This window comes from Zootoca vivipara, chromosome 13, assembly GCF_963506605.1.
Source record: "Zootoca vivipara chromosome 13, rZooViv1.1, whole genome shotgun sequence".
Classification (NCBI taxonomy): Eukaryota; Metazoa; Chordata; class Lepidosauria; order Squamata; family Lacertidae; genus Zootoca; species Zootoca vivipara.
The window spans coordinates 34,401,705-34,415,915 of record NC_083288.1 but is presented as its reverse complement, the minus strand read 5'-3'; the positions used below and the strand labels follow the sequence as shown (position 1 = coordinate 34,415,915).

General features: G+C 48.2%; 1 protein-coding gene across 1 annotated transcript in view; it reads right to left on the bottom strand.

The window, feature by feature from the left end:
• The window catches only part of GYS1 (glycogen synthase 1), a 30,438-nt gene extending 18,723 nt beyond the window's left edge, over nucleotides 1–11,715 (bottom strand). The window contains exons 1-4 of the mRNA XM_060281597.1: nucleotides 11,430–11,715; nucleotides 10,437–10,611; nucleotides 5,030–5,211; nucleotides 22–213 (exon numbers count right to left, since the gene is read on the bottom strand). Coding sequence (XP_060137580.1) covers nucleotides 22–213; nucleotides 5,030–5,211; nucleotides 10,437–10,554 — 492 coding nt within the window. The 5' untranslated portion in view covers nucleotides 10,555–10,611; nucleotides 11,430–11,715. The remainder of the gene's footprint in view (nucleotides 1–21; nucleotides 214–5,029; nucleotides 5,212–10,436; nucleotides 10,612–11,429) is intronic.
• Nucleotides 11,716–14,211: the final 2,496 nt, after the last annotated feature.

The following is a 14,211-nucleotide window of genomic DNA, read 5'->3' as shown; positions in this document are numbered from 1 at the left end:
GGAAGAAGCGCATTTTCTTACCTCCCCCATAAACCAGGCTGTGAGGAAGCCAAAGAGCACGGCATCGTTGGCCTCTCGGTCGTACCAGGGAATCCCGATGGAGCAGCTTTCCCAGAGCTCTGTCTTCCAGCGGTCCAAGCTCCAGGCAGTTGCCCCGATATCAATGAGGATAACATAGGGACCTCCCTCAATCAGCCAGCGGCCAAAATAAACCTGGACAGATGTTATATGTGCAGCAGGTTATCAGATTGCAGGCAGGTATGGACTTGCAAATCCTCCCCATTATCTAGTCAAGTTCCCCTTGCAACCAAATGCAACCATTGCAGCATGGGTTTTGAATTTCAACATGCAAACTTGAAATACTTCAGCTTTGTTCCCAGTTCGAAAGCTCCAATTCAAAATGCTGGGCTTCAGGCTAAGGAATAGATTATTAGAGCCTAAGCATAGTATTGTTTGAAGCAAAATCCTGAATATTTGTACATGCAGGCATATTTTGGGATGGAAGATTTCAACCTATTTTAAAAGGGCTGAGGAGAGGAGGAGAGACAGAAGCGGGAAGGGAATGAGAATTACTCAGAAAGAAAATGATTTGCACTGGGCAAGCGGATCACACTCAAAACTCCACCTTATATTTTTGAGCTTCAGCAGGTGGTGCCTGTAACATGTTAAAACCTTTCCTTTCCTTGTCACGAGGCCTAGAAACTTGCTTCAGATTTTTTACGAGGAAGTTAAAACGCTTGGAGGCCCAAACTCTACACTAGGCCATCAAATTATTCACAGAACTGCACAAGAGGCAGACTTGGACTACAACTCCTATCAGCCCTCTGCACAAGAGTAACCATCATCTTCTATGGCCGAACTATGTATCTATTGAAAGAATTTATACACCTCCTGTCTGTTCTGCCAAGCCGCTTTGCAACGCAGGCCTTACAGCCCTGTCAACTCTGGTGAGCAGCCTCCAAGCTCTTGTCTTCCTTTGTGGAAGAACCCAAGGAGCTCAGGCTTCCATTTTTAACCCAGATTGCTCTTCTCACCATTCCCTTCCCTCTGCCCCTCCATCCTGGCATCTTCCCTCTTCTTGAACTCAGTGGGCCTCAGTGTCATCGGTCCCTCTCAACCGGCTTCACGAGGCAGTGTGTGTTGTGTATCTGCGTGTCTAATTTTAGCCTACGGTTCATATTACGCCCCCACCCTCCATTTTGTGAAAGGTCCCGCCTGCCTGGTGTTGTTCTTCTTCGCGTTGCCCAAAATAACTGCCTGGGCAGAAATGCTCAGGCCAGCTGCCTTCGTGGCCAGGGATGGGGCGGGGTGGTTAGCTACAAAGAATAATAATTACTTCTATTAGTTGCTTTCTTATAATTTTTGAAACCATTTGCATGAACCCAGCTGTGTTTGGAGAAAAGCAGACGGTGCTGAACAGGATCTTATGGGGAAGAATTGAACGCTGATCATTCTGATCAAACTGATTGTTCTGTCAGAGCTTAGAAACTTGGAAGGCCTGAAAGAGCCAGAACTCAACTCACTTCCCTCCTCATTTTGCCACACACTCTGCCCTGACCACATCTTGACTCTCTCTTGGCCCAGTAAGTTTCCGAGCACAATTCAAAGTGTTGGTGCTGACCTTTAAAGCCCTAAACGGCCCCGGCCCTGTATACCTGAAGGAGCATCTCCACTCCCATTGTCCAGCCTGGACACACTGAAATCCAGCTCCGAGGGCCTTCTGGAGGTTCCCTCACTGCGAGAAGCAAAGCTACAGGGAACCAGGCAGAGGGCCTTATTGGTAGTGGCACCCACCCAGTGGAATGCCCTCCTATCAGATGTCAAGGAAATAAACAACTACAGTGGTACTCGGTTTAAGAACAGTCCTGTTTATGAACGATTCGGTTTACGAACTCCGCAAAACTGGAAGTAGTGTTTGCAAACTTTACCTCGGTCTACAAATGGAAACCGAACGGTGGAAGGGCACCAGTGGTGGGAGGCCTTATTAGGGAAAGTGCATCTTAGTTTAAGAATGGATTTGGTTTAAGAACCGACTTCCGCAATGCATTAAGTTCGTAAACCGAGGTACCACTGTACTTGACTTTTAGAAGACACCTGAAGGCAGTCTTGTACAGGACAGTTTTTAATGGCTGATGTTGTATTGTGCTTTTAATATTTTGTTGGGAGCTGCCCAGAATGGCTGGGGCAAGCCTGTCAAATGGGCGTCATATACCGGTATATAAATACAAACGTCATTCCAGGTCTGGCCAAACCACAGTCCAGAGCATCCCCAGCCACCAAGACTACAGTTTAGTATTCCTGCTTTTTTTAAAAAATAATAATAATTAAATGTCTTTAGAATTCCAATTTTTCAGTTAATCACAAATACGTAAAAGAGGGTGGTGATGTCACCAGTCAGGTAGGCAGTTTGAGAATCAAGCTCCTATCTTACAAGGTTTTTTAAAAAGTAGCAGAACTATGGGGAAAAGGTCAGGCCTAGAAATCAAGTCCTATGATGGGGTGGGGAATCTTTGTCAGCCCAGGGCCACATTTCCTTTGAGGGGGGGCACATGCCAGCAGTTGGCTGGGCCTGAAGCAAAAGTGAGAGGAGTAATCAAGTTTGTACACTAGGCTGGTTTCCACACACACACACACACACACACACACACACACACACACAGAAACCCCCCCCTCTCCTCCATCCAGGGAACCAAGAAGCCTTATCAGAGCTCAAAGACGCATTCCAGGAGGGTGCGAAGCTCCTAAGATGTGCAAAGAGGCAGCCTGGAGGCCAGAGAGCCACTTTCTGCCTCTGGCCCCAAGGCTACAAGAATAAGAAATCCTATGGACACAATGTGCTTTCACACCCTCCAAGATGTGAAAAGTGACTTGTGCCTGTCTGCTGTAGACTGAGAGACAGCATCCAAGATCGGAGTCGCCAGAGAGTGAAGAAGGGCCCGGCATGCCACCAAAACAGCTCAAGGCAGGCAAGGCGGAGAGAGGGAGGAGGAGAAGGAATTGCCCAGCTAGTAGACAGCTTGACACTTTTAAAGTGGGAGCTGAGGTAAGAGTGGGCAGCAGTGAACAGGACTGCCAGCTGCGGGCTAAAAGAAACCCACAAACCTTGATGAAAGCAGCTTAATTATTTCTCCTGATCTTCCACTTCTGGACTTTGGCTCAACAAAACACTTTAAATGCCTGCACTGCCCTCACCAGAGGTAGGCATGTTACATCCACCATATGGAAGTTGCCAAGAATGGTGGCTATGCGAAAGCACCTCCAAAGCTAAGAGTTGTCATGTAAACAGATCAGACCAAGGCATCCCATTATCAGCAGCGAGTGACCATTTAGATGCTTCAAGTAGGCTCACATGCAAGGCAGAAACAGACCTTTCTGCCCTGCAAGATCTGGGTCTCATTTAGTCGTCGTGGCTTAGTGGTCTCTCCTCCTCCTTAGATTTACCTAAAACTATCCAATGGACGCGGGTGGCGCTGTGGGTTAAACCACAGAGCCTAGGGCTTGCCGATCAGAAGGTCGGCAGTTCGAATCCCCGCAACAGGGCGAGCTCCCATTGCTCAGTCCTTGCTCCTGCCAACCTAGCAGTTCTAAACCACATCAAAGTGCAAGTAGATAAATAGGTACCACTCCAGCGGGAAGATAAACGGCGTTTCCGTGCACTGCTCTGGTTCGCCAGAAGCGGCTTTGTCATGCTGGCCACGTGACCCGGAAGCTGTACGCCGGCTCCCTCGGCCAATAACGTGAGATCAGCACCGCAACCCCAGAGTCGTCCGCGACTGGACCTAATGGTCAGGGGTCCCTTTACCTTTATCTAAGCCAGAATCTTTCATTGCATCTTGCAGCAGATAATTCCACTGGTTAATCACATGCTAATTCAAGGAGGACTTCTCTTTTATCTGTCCTGAATCCCCTATCAATTGCACTGCTTACTACTGGGGTCTCCCAGTTATGTGGACAGCCGTCAATGCTAGCAGCAGCTGCCTAAAGGAATGTGCTATGAGAGTGCAGAGCAGCTCCACACTGTTTGGGGGATGAACACAAAGAGTATATGTCTCTGTGTTATGCCCCAGCTGTCCTATCAAATTTGGCCCCTGGATGATAAAAACTGTACTTAAAACCTGCATTAGAGTTTCTGCATTATAATGTTAAGATTCAGGCACGACCCAGAGAGGCAAGCAAGACCCCAACTGATAGCTGCTTGGATTGCTTGGATTCCACGATTCTGCCCAAGTGTAGATAAAATACAGTAACGAACTCAGTACTGGGTGCAAAATTCAGCACCCTTAAGGGTTCTACTTTTATTTATTTTAAAAGAAGTGTATTGTGCTTAGGGGTGTGAAGTAGCCCTCTTTGCCACTGGAATGGGAGTGGGGGACAAGCAATACACTCCGAATGAAGAAAAAGAGGAATAAGGATGCGATAAGAGGAAATGAAAAGACCCTTCTTTTAGACCAGGGAACCTCATGTACAGAGACATTGACCACAAACAACGGTGGCACAGCAGGTTCTAGACTGTACCACTTCAGACTGCAGAAAGAGGCTCACAAGAACGTATGCTTCATCGTTAAAAAAAAAAAAAAAAAAAACTCCGGCAAAATTAAACTGGATGTATCCTAGGCATGTCAGCTTCCTATATGTAGGAATGTTATTTTTACTCCGTGGGGGAGCAATTCTGTCTTGTCGGCTCCCATCTGTGGTCTGAAAAGGCACAGTACTGAAAGTCACATGACAGTCACAGTCACATGACACCCCCTCTCTCAGGAAGAAGCTTTATACCAGGTCAAACTTTGTTCATCTAACCCAGTATGTGCTACTCTGACTAGCTCTTCAGGGTCTCAGGAAGATGTCTGGCCTGACACCTGCTGCCTGATTATTTTAATTAGAGATTAACCTGGCACCATCTGCATTCACAGCATGTGCTTTACCAGTGAGCTGCAGTCTCTGCCTCAAAGGAAAGTGAGGTGCTCCTGCAAGAATTAGGCCTCTGTGGACCCCCCGATTCCTGCCTCTCCCCCCCCCCCCCGATTCTTACCTTGCACCCTTTTGCGTTCATGGAGTCAATGGTGCGGCGGATGGCAGGGTTGGGCGGCTCTATGAGCTCTACCTGTGTGCGGACATTCAGCTCCAGGTAAGGCCCAATCAGGAAATAATTCTCTCCCCACTCATCCAGCGTAATCTTGGCTTTGGTCTGGATAACCGTGTAGATCCCACCAACTGAAAGGGAGAGAAGGGGTGGCATTAGTTGACCCCCTGTAGGCTGCTACCCACCCGCTCCCAGACATCAATGCGTACTAGCACAGAGAGGGAGTTTCGTCCACTTTCAGGGGTCTTGGCATTGGGTTGGCTTGTGACCACAGGATGCTGAATGTGAATCAGTGGTAGATTCAGGGGAGGCTGTAAAGTTGCGGGATTCGCTAAGACATGATGTAGGGATGGCTGGTGGCTTTCAAACATGGACAGAGAAGTTCATAGATTCATAGAGTTGAGTAGGATCTCAAAGGTCACCTAGTTTAACCCCCTGCTAATGCAGAAAATCCACTGCTTCAGTATCCCTGCATGGCTTCAACCTCTGCTTTAAAAACTCCTAGGGAAGGAGAGTTCTCCAGCAGCAGCTTTTATTTGAAATCCCCTTTCTTGTAATTCGAATGTTAGTTTCGGTCCCACCCACCCAAGCAACAGATTTACTCCATCATCTATGCAACAGCACTTCAAATATTTGAAGATGGCTACCGCATCGCTTCTTAATCATCTCTTCTTCAGGCTAAGCAGTTCATGGAGGATAGGTCTATTCATGGCAATTAGTCACAATGGGTATATCCAGTTTGCACATTCATTCCACAATAGGGGACAACAAGGAGGGAGGGGCATTTTTCCGACTCTTGTGTAGGATTCCCAGAAACACCTGCCTGGGTACTGCAGGAAGTAGGATGCTGGACCAGGCAGGTCTTTAGATCTGATCCAGCAGAGCTCTTCCTGTACTCCTTTGGTTGTATTGCTTGGATGTTCCTAAGTGAACCTATTTCAGTGCTTTATACAGTAACCTACTAACACTATTACCTTTCGATAGGAAAAGCCCTTGTGCAATGCAACAGCCTACTTTCGCTAGATCCTTAATCAGAAATGGAAGCATTCCAACATTAAGTCAGAAACATTAAGGGGAGGTTGGCTCATGCATGCTCCCTGATGGATGTCTGTGGCACAGCACAAGAATTTCCACATGCGAATTGCAGGTCGAGCAGAATGGTTCTCAGTAGGGGCAGCTCACATGTTTGGCTCCAAATCATCACTGAGAAAGGATAAATCATGGCGGGGAACATGAATTTGTGGATGCCACAGAGATGCACTTACACAGTGCCATAAGCAGAAGTAAGTAGGTCAGGAATATACAACTGTTTCAGTTACATCTACTTAGGTTTAGCTACAGATATTAGGGTAGGGATGGGAATCCTATGGCTATTCAGATGTTGCTGGACTACATCTTCCATAATCCCCAATCTGTGGCTGTGCTGGCTGGGGCTGATGGGAACAGGAGTCCAACAGCATCTCAAGGGCACAGGTTCCCCATTCCTGCAATAGGGTATTGCTACACTTCCATAGCAATGTCTGACTGAGGCAGAATTCGCTCAGGGGTGGCGAACAAGCAGCTACACGATGCACACCTCTTCTGAACGGGTTCCTGTTTCAACATTATAACTGAAGAACACACACAAAAAGGAAGCTTTGAGATACCCTTGCATCTGCTCACCGAGGCTTTTGGGGTTCTGGGATTTGCCAAGGAAAACTGGCCAGGAGATGCGTAGATAAAAACTTTAGGTCTTTCAGTTTGGAGTTGCCCCAAAGTACTTCACTCCGACTCTGCAGACCTGAGGGAATTAAGGAGGCCATACACTTGCTCCAAGATTCCTGGCACTAATTGTTCTCTTATAACCAGTTAGGCGCCAGTTCTCTTCCTGGAAAGAGCATGAACTCTGCCATCACTTGCAAGCCACTTTGCCTACCTATGGTCCTGGCTCCCTCTGTCAAATGTGCATCTCATCTTGGCTCGTTGCATCCCCTTCCAAGCTAGTAAATCGAAAAGAAGGGAAGGAAAACCACCTACATGAATAATGTAGGTGAAAAGGTTTGGCCAGGAAATTAGCACTGCAGGATACAAGGGCCTGGGGCATCACTTCTATAAGGAGTAAGTGCCAATTTGGGGCTGGATAAATGCAGGCATCTCACATGGAATTTATGAGGGCACTGCTGCTCAATTTGGCCTCAGGCAAGACCTCAGCTGGATGGCTGCAATCTGAGGGCCCTGAAGGACCCTGCAATCTGAGGGCCCTGCCCCTCCCCTCCTACCCCACCCAATACAGCAGCTTGCTAAACCGCTATGTGAAGGTGTGCTTAATGGGGAGGGGGAGGTGCTTCACACAGAGATTTAGCAAACTTCATTGTGCCTCTGATGGTGCCTCCCCCCCACCTATCCCCCCCCACTTGCTTGCTTGGCTGCTTGCTATTCACCAGACAGGAGTTGTCAAGGCTGCCCACATGACAACAGTCTTACAATTTTTTGCACATAGGAAGAGACACATACACACATAAAGAATTTCGTAGGGTACATTCAGACACAAATTCCAACTATGTTTTACAAAATTACAGTGCAACACTAAGCCCGAAAGCAAGTTCCACTGTATTCTGCGCAACTTATGCTCGGGTTACACATGTATAGGGCTGCAGGTTTCAGTTTCTAAGACCTGCCTCCTCTCAGATCCCCAAGGATCTTGGTGGAAGCAACTGTTTAAAAAAACACACCAACAAAACAATTAGGGCAAAAGGCAGTTATGTGAAACAGTACATAAAAAGCCATTAACCTGCTTAGCCCAGTGTGTTAAAAGCCTGCCCTAAACAAATTCCAGAATTGCTCAGGACCCATCATTAGCCACCACGTGCCTTTGTCGTCTGGCTCTGCTGCATTGGTGACCTGGCTCGTGCTTGATCTAATACGGTAGTCACAATGGAGACCACGTTTCATTGAATGTCCTAAGATAAACAGCAGGCTTTGCAAGTTAAAACTAGCATCTTGAATGGTGTCCAAAAGACAATGTGGAGCCAGGACTAATGCTAGAGCACAACTGTAATATTTTCTTGGCATCCTACCCACCATCAGAAGATAGGCCTCCAAATTCTATATCCAATGGAAGCTTCCCAGAAAGTCATCTAAAACAGCCCCTTCTTGAATATACCATCTTCAGATACAAGACCTGGGATGCTGAGGGTTTGGTTTTTTTTACATGGGAAAGGAACTGGGACCACAGAAGGGAAGAAATGAATAGTGTACCTTCAGTAGCAACACACATATTAAAGCAACATTACTGCCGTTTCCTGATATGTAACCAGTAAAACCAAAGACACACAGAGGAAAGAGAGAATAGGCTATGTTAATGTGACAGAAGCAGGGGGAGAAAGGAAGTACAGTACAGGGTGCAGAAGTTCAATTCCCCAATAAACAGAAGTTGCAACAGGCTCTTAATAGTTGATAGTTGAGCAGATGTTGCTTTACATGTTTACAATCTCATGAGGACTAGCAGCTTGATTTTGCTTCGAACCGAAGTCAGGTTTTTGTTCCTAGGCAGCACGATTCCAGGTGAGGTGGCTGAATCATGACACTGGATAGGGAAGGTTCTGCCAACCTGACATTAGAAGCAGCCACCCTCCTGCTTCTAAACAGTTGCCTATTTATACAAGGACACAGCAACTTCAAGGACTGTGTGACATTTCAAGACGTTCCTTATGCAACAGAACGGTGTGTGGGGTTATGGGTGTGTGTATGTTGAGTGTAACCTGTGTGTGTGTGTGCGTGAACATGGGGAGGTTGAGTGTAACCTTTCTGTGTTGGTAATATAGCTGGGGCATGCAAGGCACGTGCTCAAACTCTGGGGAAGAAGCCAGGAGAACTTTAACCTCCCAAAGGGTCATGCTCTTAACAGCGCACATGGGAACAGATCCTCCGGGATAGTGACGGCGCTGGCAAGTGTCCAGGATCGAAAGGAGTCTCCATCAAAGCCCACTGCGCTTTGTCCAAGGAGCACCACAGCTACATCCTTTCAACATCATTGCACCCCATGTTAATCACTTTATAGCCTGACAAAAGAGCACCAGGACTTCTGAACCTAAAGCAAAACGCATGGCAACTTATTCAGCTGGAAGGCACACTGGGTGATCATTCTACATTCTGACAGCTGACTGGACTGGGAACACTCAGAATAATGGGGCACTGCAGCCGCCCATCCACCCATATTGCATTAACATAAAAGGGGAGGCTTTATAGCTAGGAGGAGCCATGCATAGTCATAGGGAGGAATAAGGCCTAAGCTACTTCCCACACCTGTTGATTGCAGGGAAGAGACCACAGAGGTCCATTGTAGGAGGAAGGGGAACCCCAGAGAAAAGAGGACCCCTGACTTTCAGCTTCCTTTCCTCTGACACCACTGTTCCCCAAACAAGTGCCCTCCAGCTGTTTTGGACTCCAGCTCCCATCAACAAAGTAAATGGTCAGGGGTGATGGGAGCTCAGGTCCGACAACATCTCTAGATGACATCAGGCTGTGGGAAGGATACCTTTACCCTTTACAGCAGGGATGGGGAACCAATGGCCCTCTAGAATATTGCTGGACTCCCGTTATCCCTGGCCAGTATGGCTAATTGCCAGGGATGGTGGGAAATGTAGTCCAACAACATCTAGAGCAGGCATCCCCAAACTGCGGTCCTCCAGATGTTTTGGCCTACAACTCCCATGAGCCCTAGCTAACAGGACTTGTGGTCAGGGAAGATGGGAATTGTAGTCCAAAACATCTGGAGGGTTGAAGTTTGGGGGTGCCTGGTCAAGGGCAATGGGAGTTGCAGTCTAGCAACATCTGCAGGGCTACAGGTTCCCCCATCCCCGTGGTGTGTAGGTCTCCTCAGAAGTAAGCCTGAGAAGCGACTCCCAAATAAGTTTAAAGAGGATTCAAATAATAATAATATAAAAGGACCATAGGCCAAGCACAGACGAATCACTGAAATAATTTTGGGGGTGCCTGATCTAGAGGATTGCAAGCCTGCCCCTCCTGCTTTAACATCTAGACTAGGGTTTTCCAAACTTGGGTCTCCAGCTGTTTTTGGACTACAGTTCCCATCATCCCTGGTCCTGCTAGCTAGGGATGATGAGAGTTGTAGTCCAACTGGTGTAGGCTATTGGCTTTCAGGTTATTGGCTTTCAGGACTCAACATTACTTTGCTTACAAATATCTCAGCAAGGTGTGTTCTCAGTCCCTCCTTATGCTCACCCACTAGTCCCAATTCTGCAACACCCCCACCAAGGAAAATAACCTCAGACATTCTTGTTTCCACTTGCCAACCTGCTCAAGCCCACTTTCCTTTAAAAAAAAGAGAGAAGTCTGAAAAGAAATGACATCTTACCTTTATTGGCCACTTCCCAAGCCACCTCAAACAGGATGGCATTTTCTAGGTCGAGTTCATCATCCCAGTCCTCTAGTCCTGTTAGGGAGGTCACTGAGAGGCTGCGGGCGAGTGGCATGGTGCCCAGGGGTTGAAAGTGAAGACAAGAGGTTTCGGAGGAGGGTCTAGGTCTAGCCTGGAGGAATCAGAAAAAGAAGGTCATGTTCTATTATCTATTGCAGTACTGTATTCTATTATTCTATCATGCCTGGAAGGGTCTCTCTAACTCAGGCATCCCCAAACTGCGGCCCTCCAGATGTTTTGGCCTACAACTCCCATGATCTCTAGCTAACAGGACCAGTGGTTGGGGAAGATGGGAATTGTAGTCCAAAACATCTGGAGGGCCGAAGTTTGGGGATGCCTGCTCTAACTGGTGGAGAATTTCAGGGTTCCCTGAATTCTAAGCATCCAGTTCTCTCAATGTACTTAAATAAAACCCCTTCCTCAGATCCTAGAATTGTAGAGTTGGGGCAATCTAGTCCAAGCCCCTACAATACAGGAATCCTTTTCAACCCTCCTTTTTTCCTCCTCAGACTACTTGGGAGTCCTGGCTCCCACCCCACCTTCTCTAAACCATTATAAACCAAGTTTTGTCTCTGTGTTGGAAAAACTCACTTACTTTTGCACCCCCACCCCTGTTTTGCTTCTAAAGAACCCAGGGGTCCAAGTTCCTCCCTCCTCTCCACCACTACCACCCCTTGATCTTTTCGAAGGCTTGCATTTAGTCTTGAGTAACAGCAACAGCTGAAGTAGGGGAAAGGGTAAGATGGGAAGTCTGCCGGGAGCTTCTGACTGCAACATTTAAGAGCTGGCATTTTAGAGAAGCTTGAAAGGAAGAGTACATAGAAATCTTCTGTATCTAAGAAGGAAGGAACTGGGGTCCCGATTTTTTTCCTAAGCAATAGGGAGAGGGAAACCTAGGCGAAGAGAAGGCGGAGTGCAGGCCTCGCTTACTCTGCAAGAGACTCTGGTTTGGGATCCTTCCGGGAAGCGCGGAAAAGACTAGAATATAAGAAGGAACGTAGCGATCCTTTAAGAATCTTGCTAGGAACAGGGTGGGGGAAAGGAGAGCCTACTAGATTTGGGGTCGCAGGCCTGTGGGAGCAGAGGTACAATATTTGTTCCTCGGAGGTATTGGGCGAGGGTTCTGCAAGGATAGGGAGGGCGAGAGAGAAGGAACGGAGAAGTAACTGTCGCAGGAATTTTGTGTGTGTCGGAAGCATGCAGTGCGGTTCCCATTGGGAATCGGGGGGAGCACGAAGAGCTAGATACAGCATGAAATGAAAAGAGTCCTAGGGATAGTTATGAATAAAGCTGGGTCACTGGCGATTAAAGGAAAGTGGGATCTGGAGATCCTTGGGAGCGCCCGGGGGAATCCGGCTGTGCTTACCTTTCTGCAGCTGAGGACAAACTACTTGCTCGCTCCCCCGGACCTCCTCGCCCGCCCCTCCAGACCCTCCTGCTCAGAGGCCACACCCCTTAGTGGGCGGGGCCATGACCCAAGGCGGACTCGCCCCTCTCGGCTCTTCTCATGCCTCCGGGGTTTCTTTTCGTGCTTCTGCCCACCCTGACCCACGTTCCTTTGCCTCTCCGGCTTTCTTGATTGGCTGGAAGGGGGGGGGAGCCTCCCAGCAGGCTCGGCGCCGTCTCGAACGCGTCGGAAAGGAAGAGAGGTTGTTGCAAGGTCTTAAAGGGGAAGTGTCGGCAGTGAAAGGGAGGAGGAGTAGCATTGGCGATGGAAGGAGAAAGCCGAATGGGAAAGGTGGGGGCATAGAATGTGGGTACAGGGAGAATGAGGGGCGAAAGGGGGTTCCAGGAAAAATATAGGAGGCAATTATGCAGAATAAGAGAATAATTATAGAGAAAAAGAGAGCTTAAGGACACATTGTGGGGCAAAAGCAGAAAGTCTGGTTGAAGGTGAGTGTGGGGTAATGATAGAGAAGAAGATTGTGGGATATAACAATGGAGAATTTGAGTAAAGGCAGAGTGGGGTGGTTTGAGGGTTAAAGTGAGATTATGGTGTAAAATGAGGGACCCAGGTGGCGCTGTGGGTTAAACCACAGAGTCTAGGGCTTGTTGATCAGAAGGTCGGCGGTCAGGCCCGGTGCATCCATTTAGGCGGACTAGACCATTGCCTAGGGCGCAAAAATTGAGGGGGCACTGCCGAGCCTGCCCCGCAAAACCCCCGCGCCACCGCCACCCTCCCAAGGTGCACGCTTGCGCTCCTCCCACCTATGGAGGGGACGCCGAGAGCTCTCCAGCGGCGGCGGTAGTGGCGGCAAGTGCCCGCAGCCGAAGCCTTCAGCTACGGGCGCTGCCGCCACTCGCTCGCTCGCTGCAGCCGCCACCACTGAGGAGCTCAAAGCGTCCCCTCCACAGGCGGGAGGGTGCCGAGCTCCCCCCTTGGCCCGCGCTCCTCCCAGGGGGGCGCCAGAAGGTATTTTGCTTAGGGCGCAAAAAGCCCTAGCACCGCGCCTGTCGGCGGTTCGAATCTCTGCAATGGGGTGAGCTCCCGTTGCTCGGTCCCAGCTCCTGCCCACCTAGCAGTTGGAAAGCACATCAAAGTGCAAGTAGATAAATAGGGACCACTCCAGCGGGAAGGTAAACGGCGTTTCTGTGCACTGCTCTGGTTTGCCAGAAGCAGCTTTGTCATGCTGGCCACATGACCCGGAAGCTGTCTGCGGACAAACGCTGGCTCCCTCGGCCTATAGAGCGAGATGAGCACCGCAACCCCAGAGTCGGACACGACTGGACCTGATGGTCAGGGGCCCCTTTACCTTTACCTTTTATGGTGTAAAATATGGGGCTAATGACAGAATCAGGTAAAAGGAGATTATGGAATAGATGTTGGGATAATGATGGATAATCAAGGTGAAAGGAGATTATGGACTAATTAACATCTTCCTCCTTCCTCCCAATTCCTTTTGTGTCATGCATCTTATTACTGATCTTTGTAAGGAGCTCTGAGAGCCTGCAGTGTGCAAATGCTTCAAAAAAGTGAGAGGGGGAAAGTAATTAGGGCTGCACAACTTTTGATCAGCTAGGCTGAATCTTGTTTACAAGCTGTGTATGACAGCCCACTGAGGTACAGTAAACTTTGCTGCCTGCCTGGGATTGCAAAAACAGGTTGCCAGTGGGAAGCAACTAAAAGGCATAAAATGAAATATTACAAATGGATAAAAATAGATTGCATCATTTTGTTGAAATACAGTATCTTAACTCATGTGCTAGTTTAACCTCCCAAAGCGAGACAGATGGATCTTGCAACACTTCGGAAGTTGCTCGATCTTGGGTGTTGGCAGGACTCTGTGAACAGGGGATTTTGGATGAAGAGGCACACCCAAAACAGTTCTCTTGGCAATCTGGCTCAATTCAAGGGACTCTTAAGGTAGCAACACTCAGTAGGATTTACAATGCAGCTAGGATATTAATTTTCTACAGCATTATCTTTCCTTTCCTTCCATTAAGAAGCTCATGGGTGCATGGGTCTCACCCACCCCATTTTATGATCACAACAACCTTGCGAGGTAGATTAGGATAATGGATAGTGACTGCCTGATGTCTGCCTAGAAAAACTTCAGTGACTTGTGATTAAAAAGCGCGAAAGACACAGGGGGAAAGTGTTGGAGGTCCCACCACTGTTAAATTCAGAAACACACATAAAACATTTTCATCTGAATGGGCCTGAGTCTCTTGGTGTCAGATTCGTTAGTATCTGTTAGGTGTTCTCTAAATT